This window comes from Rhagoletis zephyria, unplaced genomic scaffold (assembly GCF_001687245.7).
Source record: "Rhagoletis zephyria isolate East Lansing unplaced genomic scaffold, Rhagoletis_zephyria_1.1 Rzeph_scaffold_00368, whole genome shotgun sequence".
NCBI lineage: Eukaryota > Metazoa > Arthropoda > Insecta > Diptera > Tephritidae > Rhagoletis > Rhagoletis zephyria.
The window spans coordinates 192,180-209,107 of record NW_016157452.1 but is presented as its reverse complement, the minus strand read 5'-3'; the positions used below and the strand labels follow the sequence as shown (position 1 = coordinate 209,107).

The 16,928-nt window shown below is 35.1% G+C and overlaps 1 protein-coding gene across 7 annotated transcripts in view; it reads right to left on the bottom strand.

Annotated features, from left to right (window-relative positions):
* Positions 1–432: 432 nt before the first annotated feature.
* Positions 433–16,928, bottom strand: part of LOC108359275 (uncharacterized protein DDB_G0289357) — a 33,813-nt gene continuing 17,317 nt past the window's right edge. The window contains exons 1-7 of one of the 7 annotated variants that reach the window (XM_017611056.1): positions 11,463–11,632; positions 11,364–11,381; positions 4,537–4,621; positions 3,608–3,736; positions 2,430–3,225; positions 1,880–2,342; positions 433–1,670 (exon numbers count right to left, since the gene is read on the bottom strand). In XM_017611056.1, the coding sequence (XP_017466545.1) occupies positions 720–1,670; positions 1,880–2,342; positions 2,430–3,225; positions 3,608–3,736; positions 4,537–4,576 (2,379 nt within the window). In that variant the 5' untranslated portion in view covers positions 4,577–4,621; positions 11,364–11,381; positions 11,463–11,632 and the 3' untranslated portion in view covers positions 433–719. The other 6 variants (XM_017611057.1, XM_017611053.1, XM_017611059.1 and 3 more) reach the window with 6 other exon arrangements.

Below are 16,928 nucleotides of genomic sequence, written 5' to 3'. Positions count from 1 at the left end.
GAAACTGGTTTTTGTTTGGTTGGATGATTAAAATTTAATCATTACCAATCAACGGGGTGTGTAAATGGAAAAAGAATTTGAGTTTTCGAAAGCTTTTTTTTACAGCGATGGAAGAATACAAACCACATTGTTAAACAACTACGAGTGGATTGCAGAAGCTTTTATTAACCAAGATTTTCACATTCATAATTTTTCGAGATACCTGCAAGAGCATGCATTTGAAGAGCAGAAGGATAAATTTTTTTCTAAATTGAGACTATTGCGTAACTATACTTCCAATGTACCATTAAATCCACAAAATCTTTCTTTTTTTTTTTGAATATGGGTGTAAGAGTTTTGAATGTAGTGAGAGGGAGTAATATCAGAAAAATCCTTTTAAGGCAAAGCGAAGCACGCCGGGTATTTGCTAGTATTAAAATAAAACTCGGGAGCTAAAAATTTAAAACTCCCGCGCGCTCTTTTACACGCAAGGATGAATTTTTATTATGAAACGAATTGATGTAATTTTTATTATGAAATACATATCTACGCAAAATTTTTTTTTATACAAATAATCTCATATTTTCTAAATTCGATTTGTTTGTGAAGGAATGAACGAGTATTTAATAGGATTTTTATAAGGGACCAAATGAAAACAAAATAATGATGCTAACACTATATACATACATACAACAATACAAACGGGCCCACGAATCCCGCTAGCAATTGTATCTCTAAACTTATCCGAGATAATATTGGGGATACGGTGGTGGAAAGTATCCGGGAAATGCGGGTGGTGTCGCTTGAACTGGAATGGTTGTGGTGATATAACTGGTGGCACGCGTCGGCACAACTGCGCTCGAGAAAATTGTGGTGTAGGCCGTTCGTGCGCCAAAGGTTAATTTTAAAACTTTACTATTTGTTTGAGTGGCAATCGTTTCGTGGACAAAACTCGAAGTTACCGTCTGGAATTGCTGCAATGGCAACAGGAAAGGATTAATAGAGGGCGCAATGGAGGGGAATGGTAGTGTGCTCTCAGGTGTAAACGCTGGAATGCTGGGCATATTCAGTGAGGGAAGTTGTTGTTGTGAACTTTGCAATTTCCAAAGCGCTATCCTTTGAATTTCCTCGGCAGTAAGGTTTGACGATTTGCCGAAGAGATCAGCTATATCTGATAATTTGACCCGAGTTGGCTTATCATCTTTGGAACTTTCTGTATTATCCTCATCGCCAAACTCTAATTCTAGATTTATTTCCGAGCCAGCCTCATCTAGATTAGCACCAAAATCGGTAAAGCTCCTCAACGGTATATCCGTCTCCAAAGGTGACAGTGTTTTCGTCACTGTTAGAAGACTTGTGATGTCATAGGTTTGTCTGAGTGTTATATACGATGTCTCATTGTTGACATCATATACAATGGGTAAAACTTGCGTGCGTAACTTCTTCAAGGTTGTGCTAAACGAGTCGACCACCGTTTCCAAACTCGGTGTTTCTGTATTCTCTGAAATGTGTAAAGCTTTGAGAGTTGTGACGCTAGGGTCGCGCATAAAGTTCGGCTCTGGTGTTGACGTTGCTAAAATGTTTTCGGTTAGAGGTCCATCTAGTATTTGTACTTCAGTTGGATCGGGCGTTAACGTCTTCTCTATTGTTGAAGTGACAGTTATGAAGCGGGTCTTTTTCAAACCACCGACCTGGAATATAACAATGCATTATTGTAAGCAAGGGTGGAAGCGAATGAATTAAAACATATGTATTTTCGAAATAAAACTCGGTTCTAAACTCGTTAACCCACTCAAAACTAATTACATGCCGTCAAAGTAACTATGATAAAAAATCCTATCCTATGAAACCTGAGAACATTTGAAGCTACTCATAAAAATGCATTTCGGTTGTCATTTACCTGAAAAGCGTATGGCGTTTTGATAGTCGCCAACTCATAGTAAGTATCCTTGAAGTCGGCTGGCGTTGAAATTTCCACATTCAAGGTCTCCACGAGATCCTGATAATTGCCACCTTGATCAATATTATTGACGACAGCACCATTTTGCGAACCAGAAGACTCCAAATCAGAATTTTCTGATATTATATTTAAGCTGGGATTGCCAGCAAAAGCATCTACGACTTTGGTGGTATTCCCTTCGGTACTCTTTCGTATTGATATTCTCGGTTTTGGTGTTGTTGTGTACTGCCATCTGCCGGGCGTACGATTCAATTTGAACATGTAAACGCTTGTCGAAACTTGTGTTTCTACATTTGAGGGTCTCACTTTTGAGCGGAATGTCTTGCGTGCCGGTTCGGCTGAGGATGCCAAAATAATTGCACCACTTTTGTGCGCAGCTGATGACCTATTATTTTTGCTTTTCCTGAAAGTAGAAGTAGAATTGGGTGTTTTTTTTTTTTGAGTACTCTGTTAATCTACATAAATTTTTAATATTTTATATACATCTTACCTTTTAGGCTTACTCCGTGGCGAATTTTTTTTATGACTTTGGCTAACTTGTGACGTTTCAACCACAGATTCGGTTATAGATACATGTTCATGCTCGTTTCCATGGTTGCGATTGCTCTTGCCATTCTGCCTACTATTCGATCCGGATAGCCGATTATTTTTCTGTTCTTGAGGGCTATTACTTGACTTAGGTAACGTAGGTGATGTAGTCTTCAGTACGCGCAGCGGTGCTGTTGATCTTATTTTCGGTTTTTTTCCTTTAGGTGCAGCGACAGGCGAGTGTGGTTTATTTTCCGGTGCCTGACTAGCTTTTAATCTATTTGCTGGTGTTTCATGCGCCACAGTGGCTTCGGATGATATGTCATGGGTCCGCCGCTGGTTGTGTCTGTTTCGCGGTTTATCTGAAGCTTTGTTGTTTATAACACGATAGGTTTCTTCGGCATATTCGGCTGGTTGGCGTGAGAGCAAATCATATTCGTAGACATTGTTTTCTATTTGAAGAGTTGGTGTCTCATCGACGGGTTCAGTTGGTGTTGGTGGCGTTTGTGGCGTTTGTGGCGTTTGTGCAGCAACAACTACTGAGCTACTCGCTGTAACTTTATTAATAATACTATTATTGTTGTTTTTATTCTTTTGAGCCTCAACAATATTGGATTTTAAGTTCTTTTTCTCCAACGGTTTGCTAGTCGGTATCTTAACGGAGTTCGTTGCTTTCGTAGGCTTAATACTTTCGTCTTCCGACGGTTTTGCAATAAAAGGCTTAGTTTCGATAATATTAGTAGGTATGTCAATTTTATCTGAAAAAAACAATAAAATTACTAAGTAAATAACATAAAAAAAAAACACTAGACACGCTATGTTGGATAACTGAAGAATTCAATTAACTCATTTAGGGGCCGAATTCTTTTAGGGGCGATTTACGAATGCGAATTTCGTTCCACAAAAACAATTAAAATTTTACCAACTTTTAACTATGCTGGTATGCGGGTTGAAATGAATTCTGCCCTAGGAAATCTTTGCTAATATCTATTAAATACGAAGACATGTGGAAACCACTTCTGCTTTCAAGTTTTCAAAATTTTTCTTTGGAAATATTAATAAAAAATTATTTGAGTGAAATTTAACTAAAAACTATGAATACATATTATATTATTTTGTTCAATTAAATATCATACATACCAATTGATGGAGCACTTTGTGGCGAAAATACCATTACTGTATTGCCTATCGTTGTTGTAAAATCCAAAAAGCCATAAACAGTCTGCGTAATGATGGAAGCATCACCACTATCCGATAGTGTGGGATTAACTGGAAGGTTTTAAATTATTATTTTTTATAGTATTTTTTAATGTTATTTCATTTTTTTCTAAATTACTTTGCAATTCTTCTATTTTACAAATGTAAATGTTAATTTTTTTTCAAATACTTTTTTAAAGTGTCCTTTTTATTTTTTGTTTGGATTTTTCGGTTTAAACATTCTAAGTTTTTACTTTTATTCCAGGCAGAATTCGGTGTTCCATTGGGATAAAACATATGTAAATACTCTTAAAGTAATGTAAGCGTTTCTTGGAGCTTAAGGTAAGTCAGTTGTTTTGCTACTTTAAAGTTAATACAAAAGTTGAATGTTAATGTTGACATAATTTTTAAATTTGTATAATGACAAATTAATTTTAAATGGCTTAGTAGATTTACGATTTTTTACGTAAACAATTAGGATATTCACAATGTATCATAAGCGTGTTAATGTCCTAAATTCGTAAATTTTTGTAATGTTAAATAACGTTCAAAGGCTTTTAAGGGATGTATGGTATAACAAAAGCTAATTCTATGATTTTTGTTGGCTGAAAACATTTTAGCATAGTCAAAAATCGCGTAATTTGAGATATTACGACGCTTACGACTACTTGTGAGCCCCCTTGTAAATTTTGCGTTTGAAATTTCAAAATTAATATTTTCTTAGATTTCGAAACCAACCGTAAGCCTTAGATAAAAGACCTGAATCTTTCGTTTACACTGGAAACTGAATTTTTATTTTATGCTATAAATTTTATTTTATATTTATAATATAATCTTAAAAAGAAAAGAAAAGTTTCTATATAAGAACTTACCATTCAAGATGAATGCAATCAGAAAATATCTATAATCCATATTTGGACGTTCTTAAAAAATGTCGTTTTAAAAGAAAAGAATTAGCTGAAATAATAAAAAATATTTTTTATGAATTAATTTCTTAAGCAGTGCAGGGAAATAACTTAAGGTTAAGATAAGGCTGAACTAACTAAATCAAAAATCTTTTTAGATGAGGACTTTTCAATCAATTTTTTTTTTCAACATAGCAGTTTTTTTTAAATAAGTGATCACTGTCAACACAATTGAAGTACATATAACCCGCGTAACTAATATTTTGTAATCGCTACTCTAGTTAAACCATATTTTCAAAATTGTTGTCTATTAGCCTGGTCAAGGTAGATTTTAAGGGTTGCAGTAACTCGCATGAAGCTGAAAATTGATACGAATGTTACGAACGTCATTATAAATGAAATGTGAAAAGTCCTTATCGATCCCATATCTGTAAAAAAAATTATTCAAGGTCAAAGGTCACATAAATTGATGTTTACAATGTTTCAGCTTCAGGATAGACAAAAGTGTAGATTATGCATTTATCTCCAAAACCCCTAAAACCCTTTTTTTTCCTAAGAGTCATCATTTGTGGAATATAACGACTCCATCGACATCCATTTTGTAATAATTCATTTAACTGATAAAATATTTAAAATTGAAGTTAATTTTTTAACAGGTGGTGGTATAAAAAATTCAGTCTGTATGGCAGGTGTCACGGCCCCTTTTCCAAGAACTCACATTTTTTCCATGAGTATAGTATTGATTTCGTATATCTCTATACCAAGTTCCAGTACTCTACCACAAATACTTCCATAGGTATGTAGTGTAATCGGGATAAAAGCTACCCTATCTTTTAAGTTGGGTTAAATGACTCCAAAATGTCCCCGTCTCAAACGTTTTCCGATAGGATAGAAAGGATATAAGGGATGATGGAAAAGCGTACCACAATGTTTGGTTTTCCAACCGATTTTAAAAATTCAAATAATTACGACCTTCCGCATAAACTTAAGAGGCCCTAATACAATTTTAACGCCATTTTACATAATTTTTACAAACAAGTTGTAGTAACATATACGAGCACATATGTAGCTGCATCCAAATGCAGATGTTATGGCTCCAAACATACATATACATACATCCATCCACCTGGCGCAAAAATGTTGCTATATATGCACATACATATACAAACATGAACATTTTAAAAATAAACTTTGCATTGCTATTAACCCGAACGCAAGTAGTTGTCTATGTTTACATGCGTGTGACTAAATTAAATATTAGTTTTTCAAGTGTTTATATACTTTTTATGGAAAACAAGTGTCATTTTAATTGATTGCGGCCATTGAACTCGTCTTATCCTTCGCGTACAGTGCAGCCAATCATAGTAGAAGTGATGCAAACTTTTATAGTTTTTGAAAAAAATCGAAATATGTAAATCGAAAAAAAAAAAAAATCAATTAATAGCATGTGGGGGGCTTATGAAAACAAGTTTTTATAAAAACGTTAACTTAAAAAAAAAATTAAATTTATTTTGCCGCTGAAATATTTTATTCGTTGAACAATGCAGTATTTTTTTTTTTTAATTATGCATATCGCTCACATTCTACAAAAGTGCATCAACTCATAATCTGTAATTTTTGATAAATAGGCACAGCGTGTATACAACCTGTGCATATGTATACCTTTTAGCAAAAGCTGAAGCCTTGTTTTGTTGTAATTTGCTGCGAAACAGTTTTTCTTCTTCATACGCTTAACACCCACCTTAGAAACAATAGTTTTGTGTTTTCTAACAAAAGGTAAATTTCGAGCTAATACATTTTTAAAGAACGCGTTCGATATGCGCAAACAAATAATTGAATGGCTTTTTACACATATATATGTACATACATGCATACATATGTAACTACCTACTATAATTTATTGTGATTTATTTCGCCCGCGTTAACTTCACTTCACTTCTCGTTTGCACGCCACAAAACCAGTCAGTCATCGAGTCTTCAACTCCATCCATTTCAAACGGACAAGAGTCGTCATTGAGTAAAACTCTCACGCACGGCCATAATAAAAATGCTGTAATTATTGCTGAGCAAAAGTTTATTACCGTAGGTAACGAGATCCAGTAGATAGTGTGTATCATATACATATATGTACTTACAGTGCTTATCATAACAATACGACGCCCATATATTGACAAGTTTTGACTGTTTTGTTTTTATAATTTAACTTTTATTATTTTTTTTTTATAAAAATATAGTTTTATATATTTATAGTTTGTTTTTATGCGGTTTTTAGAATTTTTTACATGGAGTATCTGAAATCATGTGGTTTTTGAAAATGCTGGAATGCATCCCCTGTTTTTTTTATGAAAGTAAAAAAAAAATTTTATGCGAATTTTTTATGCGGCTTTCTGAGGAACGCATGTACTAAATATTTATTTAAGCTTTAAAAGTTTACGACATACAACAATACGACAGTATACAACACCTTCTGAACTCAATAATTGCTCAGTTGAACAAAAATTTCAATAAGTTTTAGTTGAATAAAATTCTTCTGACATTTGTTATTTTATTTTGTATAAAATTGTAAATTTTTTAAAAAGTTACATTGAATTTTTCTTATTCAAATTCAAATTGCCAAAAATTAACGCTCACTTGAAACTTCCACTCAAATTGAATGGGCTATAAAAATGTATGCCCCAAAATTAAAAAAAAAATCTGAATGAAAAGTTTGAAGAAGTTTTGATGAAAATTTGTTAATTTTTTTTTTCTACAGAGGTTGAAATTTCTATGTAGTTGTTTTCTGTTATGGAATGAACTATATTTGTATAAGAAAATAATTTTAAAAATAGTAGTCAAAAGTTGTCAATACATATGTGGGTGGCGCATAGTTGTGATAAGCACTATATGTATGTATATAATTTTGTATTTCTATAAGATTACGTATTTCTGTGCTCGCTCTTAAAGATTTGGTATTATTTTGACAAAAGAAATTACCAAACGCATAGCTAATCGAGCTTCCGAGCGTTCGCAACCCAAAAAGAACTGTGTCGTTGGTGTTGCTGCTGCTGATGGGTGGAATGACTGAATTAAATCAGCATATGTATACATATTGCTCGTTTACTGGAAGAACGTCATAACTAAAAAAAAAAAATAAAAATAAAAAAATGAGTTGAACAAAAATAAATAATAGGTTAGGTTAGGTGACAACCCCGAGAAATGCTCATTTCTTATGTTGTGCATTGTGTTACTTAATTGATATTGTTTCGGAACGTTAACTGCAAGTAATCCATATATCTACTCCAGAGAGTTCCGCGGGAGCGTTGGTGAAATACTTGTCGAGATGGAAACTTTAGTCTAGCGAAAGCAGGGCTGCTAAGAAGGAAATGATGAAATGAATCCACCTCGTCTTCCTTTTAAAGGGCCAATTTCAGTTGAGCAATTTAAGTATCGATTGATGATTAAACCAGTGATTTTTAAGCAACAAAACACCACCGACTTCAATTCTCATAAACATTAAAGAGTACATGCCTTTAATTTCTTCATGATCCAATGATCAAATTAGTATGAGACCACCTCTGAGGTCCGAAGTTAAGCGATAACATAAATAAATAAAATATTTCGGCGAATTGATAACCTCACCCTGTTTTTGAAGTCGATTAAAAAAATATTACGGCGAATACCCGCCTAGCCAATTCACAGGCATAAATTTTCCTGCAACGTTACTAAATAATGGGTCCCGATTTTCAAGTAGTCGAAGGTCATTCCTCCAGCAGTGATTAATTGTATCACGAACGATTTTAGAACCCTGATTGCCGCTAGGCTATCAGATAAGATATTTACCCTTCTTAATACACTGGTGTGAATCCAATCTATCGGCCGCCTTCTTTATAGCGGTAACCTCTATCTGAAATCAGCTGGTCTAAACCCAAAATTTTAAGAGAGTCGTCCTACTTAGGACTCAGCCGTGAGGATTTAAATTGGGCTTATATTCCACAAACTGTTACACTCTCATGCACTCTTATGTATGATATGGATGTAGAGACGGATTATTTTGGACCCAACCACAGTTTGCAAGGATCCGTTTCCTCAGTTGGAAGTTTCTTAAGATTGTCGACTGCTCACACGTGCGGTTAATAGAGAAGCCAGTGCTTCTCAGACTGATGTCGGAACGAACTGCGGCTTCATTATTATGCTTTCATATATGCAATATGTTGCTTTTGGAGATATACGCTATCACTTTCACGTTTTTACCGCAGTATAGCGCACATGATGCCCTTTTTTTTTTTGGGTACAAGGCGGGCTCTGTGTTTCCAGGATTAATAGCAGACCTACTTCTCACTAAGTTTAAGCACCCTTGCATAAGGTTATACAGAGTGCCCAGAAACTTTCCTCACGCGTTAAGTGCCACGTCGTCAGCGTAAGCGAGGACGTCGTTTACCACGACTATCCAGGTAAAAGGTGAGAGAGCTATGCTGGTCATAAAAACAACAACTAAAAAAAGCATTTTTGCCATGGCAGAAATACACTCGGACGTTTGCCATTGCCTGCTCTTAACAAAAATTTATATTTTTAGATGTTGACCGAACCAGGGACTGAGCCTAGCTAGGTTCATCGAGTGGAAATACTCACTTCTAACCACTCGGTTACAGTGGCATGCATAATTAACTTGTGTTATTCTTCCAGCAAACGAATGCGATATGTATATGTAAATGCGTTCATAAATATCTATGTTGGTGTCGATATTTGCATTTGGCGTTTAGTTTGGCAAAGTCAAAATAAAAACAAAAACAAGCAAATGCGCAATAATGTTTTCAAAACAAAAACAAAAATCTCGAACAGAAACAGCATTGAGAAAGTAAAAGCGATCATGGCTAACAACATTCAGGCCAATAAGATTACATATGTAAAAACATATATTTGTAGCTTTATGTGACTGTTTATACATAGTATATACAGAGGGAATTGAGCCCCGCTGAAATGGTTCACCGGCTTATTTTAACGAATAACTAACTATTCAATGGAGCGAGGCCCAACTAATTGGTTACCCGGAAAATATATGAAAAACTGGTTCATTCTTTCATGCGCAATTAAGCGGATGATACTGTATATGCTTACATATGTACATGTATATGTATGTATGTGCATATGTACATAAGACTTGAGATTTGTTGCAGGCATTTGAGAAGTAAAAAAAAAACAGCAAAAGCACAGCGTGAGGCCAAGCCAATGCTGCTCCATTAATAGTTTGTATTATGTTATGTATTTTTGCGCATACATATTTATGTATGTAAGTACATTAGAACGCGCCACCTTAAATGTAAATAAAAAAAAATTGCAGTACATCCCTTAGTCTAGAGTTGTACATATTTGCAAGCGAATTCCGATTTTTTTTTTTTTTTTGTTGGTCGAACTTAAGGGTCACCCTTTTTAAAATTTCGGTGACACCTACATTCGGGAATGAAATTTTTTTGTTATGTTTCTACTGGAATAACCAATATACTGCCCTGGCAAAATTTTAATAATTTTGGAGAACTTTAATTTACTGGCATTAGGGTGGTACGTTAGCGTGATAAAAACTGAAGCCTGGTGGGTAAGTACTCTCTAGAACGGAGTACTGAACTTTAGAATAAAAAAAATTCGCCTCGAAACAAGAATATCGAAATATCATACCTTGAGATGCGATTATAAATGCTGAAGATGTGGCGAAAAATCGAAATAGCCTTCCAAAAATACTTTAGAGACTCAGGGATGTACAGCCGACGTTTTTTCTGGTACGATCTAATGTACATACATAGATACATACATATGTGTGTGTGAGGCTCGGTATTTATGTTATGCAGGAATACGAATTTAACAGCGGCTTCGAGCACCATTCACTTTTGTAACGTGGAAAAGTCGCAGTAGCAGTGGCCGCAGCGCTAACCAAATTCGATCAAGAAAACTGGCACAAAATTACCAGCACTATGATTGCTATGCTATGTTATGTACATACATACATACATACATAAGCACAAGTAAACGTAACAAGCTCAACTTGTAAAACAAACAGATGCGAAAAAATCACAAGCGTTTGCGCATGCGCGATAGGACACCTAACCAGCCAACTAGCCAGCTCACCGCATATAGCGCACTCAGTCAACCCACAGTTATGTATGTAGCTCGGGCTTACAGCTTGCTCGGGCGTTGCATTTGTGCCACTTTATTGCACATTGTTCAACACTTTCAACTTATTCGATATTTTTCAGTATTCAGTGCACATTAATTAAATACTTTGATTTATCAGCAAATTTTTTCGCAAATTATAACATTTGAAAAAACATTGCATATATACACACACATTTCGATATGTCTATACATACATACATACATATGTATACACAAATTTCTGGGGTTGTACGTGTCGGGTTTTTAAAATAACTCCATAAAATTGTGTGGCACAGAAAAAAAAACAAAAACAAAAAACTCTAGATTATGCAGATATTACAAGGTTAAATACATTAAACGCGTTTGAAATTGAAATGAATGTACTGACGTAGACATTTGTTTATTTAGTTAGTAACACATTTGGCAAAATAGCCAGCACGCGTCCAATGCACTTTTTGATAAATTGCCTAAAGAGGCCTTAGAAACACCGTTTCTTCGCATAAAACACGACAGCACTACGCGATACCTTTCCGCATTTTAGGGTTTACGCGGGTATATTTTTGCTATTTAAAACTTTTTAATTAAATTTTTTTATTAAATACACTAATTTTCTTTAACTTATTTTAGTTAATATTTTTTTTTGCATTGTGCTTGTAAAAGTTGTTGCTTACCCAACACACAGAATTTTACTAAAAATAAATTTAGAAATGTAATTAAAGGAGAACAAATTACTGTTTTGTCAACTAATTAAATGTACAATAGATAGATACTAGCTGGCAGTAGGTACTCGCGCTCAAGGTGAGCAATTGCAGAAACCATTTCAAGCACAAGAAGTCAAATACGAACTGAAAGCTCAAATACGAATATGCAGCAGTTATTACGAAAAAACAACAATAGCCCGCCTCTACCAGTCTGGCTCAAAGCAGCAAGCATACAAACATACATACACATATACCAATACATACATACATATGTACATACCCCCTGAGTTACATACGCCAATTCCCAGGCTAACATAACTTACTCCCTACTTGAATATATACAACATAGCTATACATAAATAAATCTTACACTCATACACAGCCAAACACACTGCCCGTAAAACGGCGGCGCAAAGCCAAGCCACCTAGCTGACGATATTTTTTTACACAACCAACAAGAGAGCGCCAAACCGTCAACAGCAACAGAAACTAAGCAGCAACAAAACCGGGCTCAAAGCAGCTGAGCGAAAACTTTGTTGTATAATCTTACGAACGAAGCTAAAGAATGAGACACAGCATAATACGGATCCGTGGAGTTGTAAGCAAAGTTTCGAAAGCGCAACGTAAGCGAATGTAGTGGAGTTGTTAGTAGGAAATTTTTTTTGAAGATGAAGATGAAACTTAAAAAAATTTGCAAATTTTAATAAAAAAAAAATAAGGAGAAAAAATTAAATAAATAGTAAGTATGTACATTAGACCGTAGTAGGAAAAAAGTTCGAATCTAAAGTATCTTTGCAAGGCAATTTCGAACAAAAAAAATTGTGTCGCATGTAGGAGGCGTCTTTATAGTCGGATCTTAATTAATTAATTTTTTTGTTCTAAGGTTCATTGACCTCAAGTACCCCGTTCTATCCACCAAATTTCACTTCTTATCACCCTATTGCCTGTTAAATAAAGCTCGCCAAAAAACAATACAATTTTGCTAAGGAAATGGTTTGATGATTCCAATGGAACCATTAAAAAAAATAGTAGGTACCACCGAAAAATATAAAAAGGCAAAAAAAAAAAATTCGGCAAAAAAAAATTGCCTTGAAAAAAATACTTTAAACTCCGGGGTGTAAAAAAAGCAAAGGAAAGAACCTACTCAAAAAAAGTTTTAAATAAAAATTGAATAGAAGAAATTAAAACAAAAAAATGCAATTAAAAAAAAATAAAGTGTAGAAAATTATAAAGGTAAAAAATACGGGTACGCTTGTTAAAGTAAAAAATAATTCGGTAGCCGTTTCGAAAACGCCCTATCTCAGAAAATGGCTCAAGAACGCCCTACTTCAGAACTTGGTTAGAGCACGACCTATTTCAGAATTTGATTGAAAACACCCTATCCCAGAACTTGGTTGAAGAAGTAGTAATAAAACTAAAGAACAAAAATTAAGTACAAAGGCCTCATTATAACGGCCCCTAATAATAATATTTTGGCGCTTAGATTTTTGCTAATTGTTTGACCGAGCTTCTTCTTCAGTTTATGGTGTACGTCTCAATGTTGTTACACAAATGGAGGAGCCTACAATTTATACCGCCACCGAACGGCAAATCGTCAATGTTTTTGAAAAACCGCCCATCGACCAATTGGAAAACCGCGTAAATCGCCGTTGTGGCAAAAATGGGATTTGGTAGCCCTGAACTCCAAGCATCGAGATTTATGCATACCAATCGTAAAATCGTTATTAAAACAACAGATTTGTAAAATAACAGCTAAAGAAAATACCGGATATCAAGACAATGCTTTCAAAGAAAAACCTGTAAAGTTTGGATGCCGTAAGATAGGCTGTTTTGCAATTGGTCGATGGGCGGTTTTGCAAAAACATCGACGAAGTGTTGGATGTTTGCCATTATTTGCCATTGTCTGCCGAGAAGGACCGTTGTTAGAAACAACTTTTTCTAATTTAGATGTTGTTCGGATCAGGGATCAAACGCAAGCCTTGCTTGGCAGTAGTAAGCACCGATGACCACTCAGCGACAGCGGCCGGCTAAAATATAAAAACACCGTTTGCGATTGGTACTAATAAAAGTCGAAGCCCTTCTGGCACTGTGACCAAATGGCTGATTACGAAGTTATTCTTTGTGATCAAAAAGTAGGTCAACCAACATACTTAAACCGAAACTATTTGGCTATTTCCAAAGAGAAATGTGAACATCGTCCTTCTGATTTCAAGTTAAAGCGCTTACACATATCGAGCCCTAACCGGCAAAATAACGTAAGCGAAATTTTTTTGTCAACATTTTCATTTTGATACGGAAATATTCCTAAAGAATCTAGATACATTTTTTTTTAGCGGTTAGGGCTCGATATGTTAGTATTTGGCCGAGCTTCTCCTCCGATTTGCGACGTGCAAGAAGCTGTTTTTTCATGGCGGAAGTACATTGCCTGCCTAGGGACGGCCGCTATTAGAAAAAAACTTTGTTTTTTATTTTTTGATGTTGGTTGAACCGGACTTGAACCCATACCCTGCGGAACGGTAGCGCACACTGCTAACCACTCCACCACATCAGCAAGTTACTTTACATACACTATAACAGACTAAGGCTTTAAAGAGGCTTGAAGGCCTTATGATCAAAGTGAGATTCCTATATAAAGCTGTGTATCCAGAATTGCTCTTAAAACTTTTTTTCTGAAAAATCTAAGTCAGAGCTCCTTTAAAAGTAAAAGCAACGAACCACATACGATTAGGTTAGGCGAAAAACTAAACGCCCAAGGTGCAGCTAAGTGCGAAATTCAGTTTTTTTTTGCAAACATTTTGCATTATGTAGCTTATAGCTATGCATACCTTGCAGTGCACTGCATTGAATGCCATTTTGACGTAGACTGCTGTGCGGAAGATCGACCTATCTCGGCAGCCAGTTCGAAAATGCTCTATCTCAAGAAACTTTTGAAGAACGCCCTGTTTCAGAATTTTGTTGAAGAAAGCCCTATTTTAGAATTTGGTTCAAAAACGCCCTATCTCAGCATATTTTCAATACAGATTCAAATGAGATAGAATATTTTTGGATCGAGTTCTGTGATAGAGCGTTCATCAACCAAATTCTGAGATGGGGTATTTTTCAATAAAATTCTAAAATATGGCGTTCTTGAAAAATTTTTTGAGTTGGGTCGTTTTTGAACTGTCGATATGTAATGCTGTGCGTTGGGTAACCGCATACACGCAAGACTCATTTAACAGATTCCTTATGTGACAACTCTCATGCGATGCCAAGTATGCATAACTGAGCCTTCACAGTTTTGCAGCTAGTCCCCAGCGTGCTTTATTAAATGCGGCCAAAATTGCTTACGCGGTTACAGTGCCAAATAAGACGAAGAAGCAGGCAGAAAAAAATAGTTCTAGGTAAAATCAGTCCATCCTCAGAGTCTCTTGCGTGGAACTCTCAATGCCACATTTATTCGTGGGAGTCATTGCTTTCGTTATGCATGCATACATATGTGGCGAATCGAAAAATCTTTTTCTTCTATATTAATGATAATTCTCTAAAATGGCCTTCTCATTCCAACCTTCCGTATAGTTTTTAGCAAATCCGCCTGTCTAATAGAGTAGACTTCTTTCATCTTTCCTAGCATGTCTTTATTAAATTTTATTACCTAAATATGTACCTACATACAGACATATACATAGTATATGTATGTGCATAGTTAAGTACCGACACCCACATGCGTGGCTCAATCACTTGATAAGAGTATTTCTCCAATGACTTCGCGACCGTTAGATGAACTTACAATTAATCTGTGGGCAAGTGTCCGATTGCAGCTCCTTAACTTTTTCGCGGAGCGTACTTTATGATTGTTTTTCTTATTGATCGGAGTCAAAGAACCGGTTTCGTTGCTTTAACTGCATACATGCATACATATGTATGTACGTACAATTTATAAACACAAATGCCACCAAACGGAAATGTAGCCAACTTTTGTAACAGAGCTTCGGAGAGTTGTTGCGCATAGTGGAGACTCGCATGGCGGATTTTGCGTTGAAACAATTGAGGGATTCACAATGCTGTAGTAAGTGTCGTATTGTTGTATGTCGTAAACTTTAAAAGCTTAAATAAATGTTTAGAGAACTTAAAACCACAACCAACTATTTCTTAACACTGGGAAAATTCATAACATGACTTTGATGGTACTTTGCTTAAAGTTTACGTCATACAATAATACCATACATACGACACCGTTGTGAATACCCCAGATGTTAAATATGTACATATGTATTGACATTCACATACAACAGATATACGATCTAAAAGGTGCAAGCGTTTGAATTCCACCGATTTTACACAAAATAAATACATACATATGTATCTACGTACACATACATATGTGCAACGCTCAGACAGAAGCTAAGCTCAACACTAAACAGCAGTCGGATATACCCTGCAGGAAATGTATCTAACTGTAAGCAAACTTTAAGTTGACAAGGACGGAGCTAAAAGTCACTATTATCTGTTTTTTTTTTTTTTTGACGAAAGCTAACTGTGTTTTTATGGCGATGGCCGCGAAATAGTCAAGGGTGGTTCCTCTGCATTAGATTTAGTCACGGGTGGTTACCTCTGCATTTGATGTAACTAACTTGTAGCCAACTACTTTTGGACATAAGATATCAGTAGGAAAAACAAACTACTTTTTTATTTTTTATTTACCTACTTTATTTATTTTATTACATTTCATATTTGTTTACATATTCTGCTATAGGTTGTCCCATATCCGAGCTCCGTCAGACATAACTTCAAAATGATAATATCGTCGTTTAAAGTACAAAACCGCGTATTAACGAAATGCAAACCGCGTATGTGAATTATGTAAATTATTTTCTACAGAGTAAACCCACTCATATTTCAAAATGGTTATCTTTTTTATAAAGCAATCGCTATTCTGGCTATTATATTTCAGGACGAATGAATAAGGATTAAGCCAAGAGCTTGTGTGAGCAAATCCAATTTTTTGCCGGCAAATTTCAGTTACGCGGTTTTGCAGAATGACGATGCGCGGTTTTGTACTGTAAAAGAAAATATGAAATTTCGATCTTCTTTTATTTGTCCCCAATTCGAGAAAGTATTTGCGAAGTGCAGATATTTGAATAGAAACGCGTTTAAAGAAAACAATCTCCTGCATTAGTGCTGCATTACTTGTCAACTAGTTTCAAGTTAGCTCTTTGTAGCTAACTACAAGCTAACTATAAGTGGCTTATATTTTATCAATTGATAATTTTTTTCTGCAGGGTAATTTATACATGCATATGTATGTTCATGTATGTATATGTATATACATTTGTGTAAGCAAAAACTCTCAAGTTATGTATCACGGTCAAATATGTTATTAAATAATAAATAATTTTTGGCAATTAACCATGGCAACAACAGTAAGAGTAACCAGCAATTGAAAGATCAACGATGACAACAACAACAACAACAACAGCCAAACAGCAAACAAAATGAATTGAATTGGTGAGGGAAAAAATTTTTTCTTTGTTTTTCAATGCTCGTAACAAATTTTCT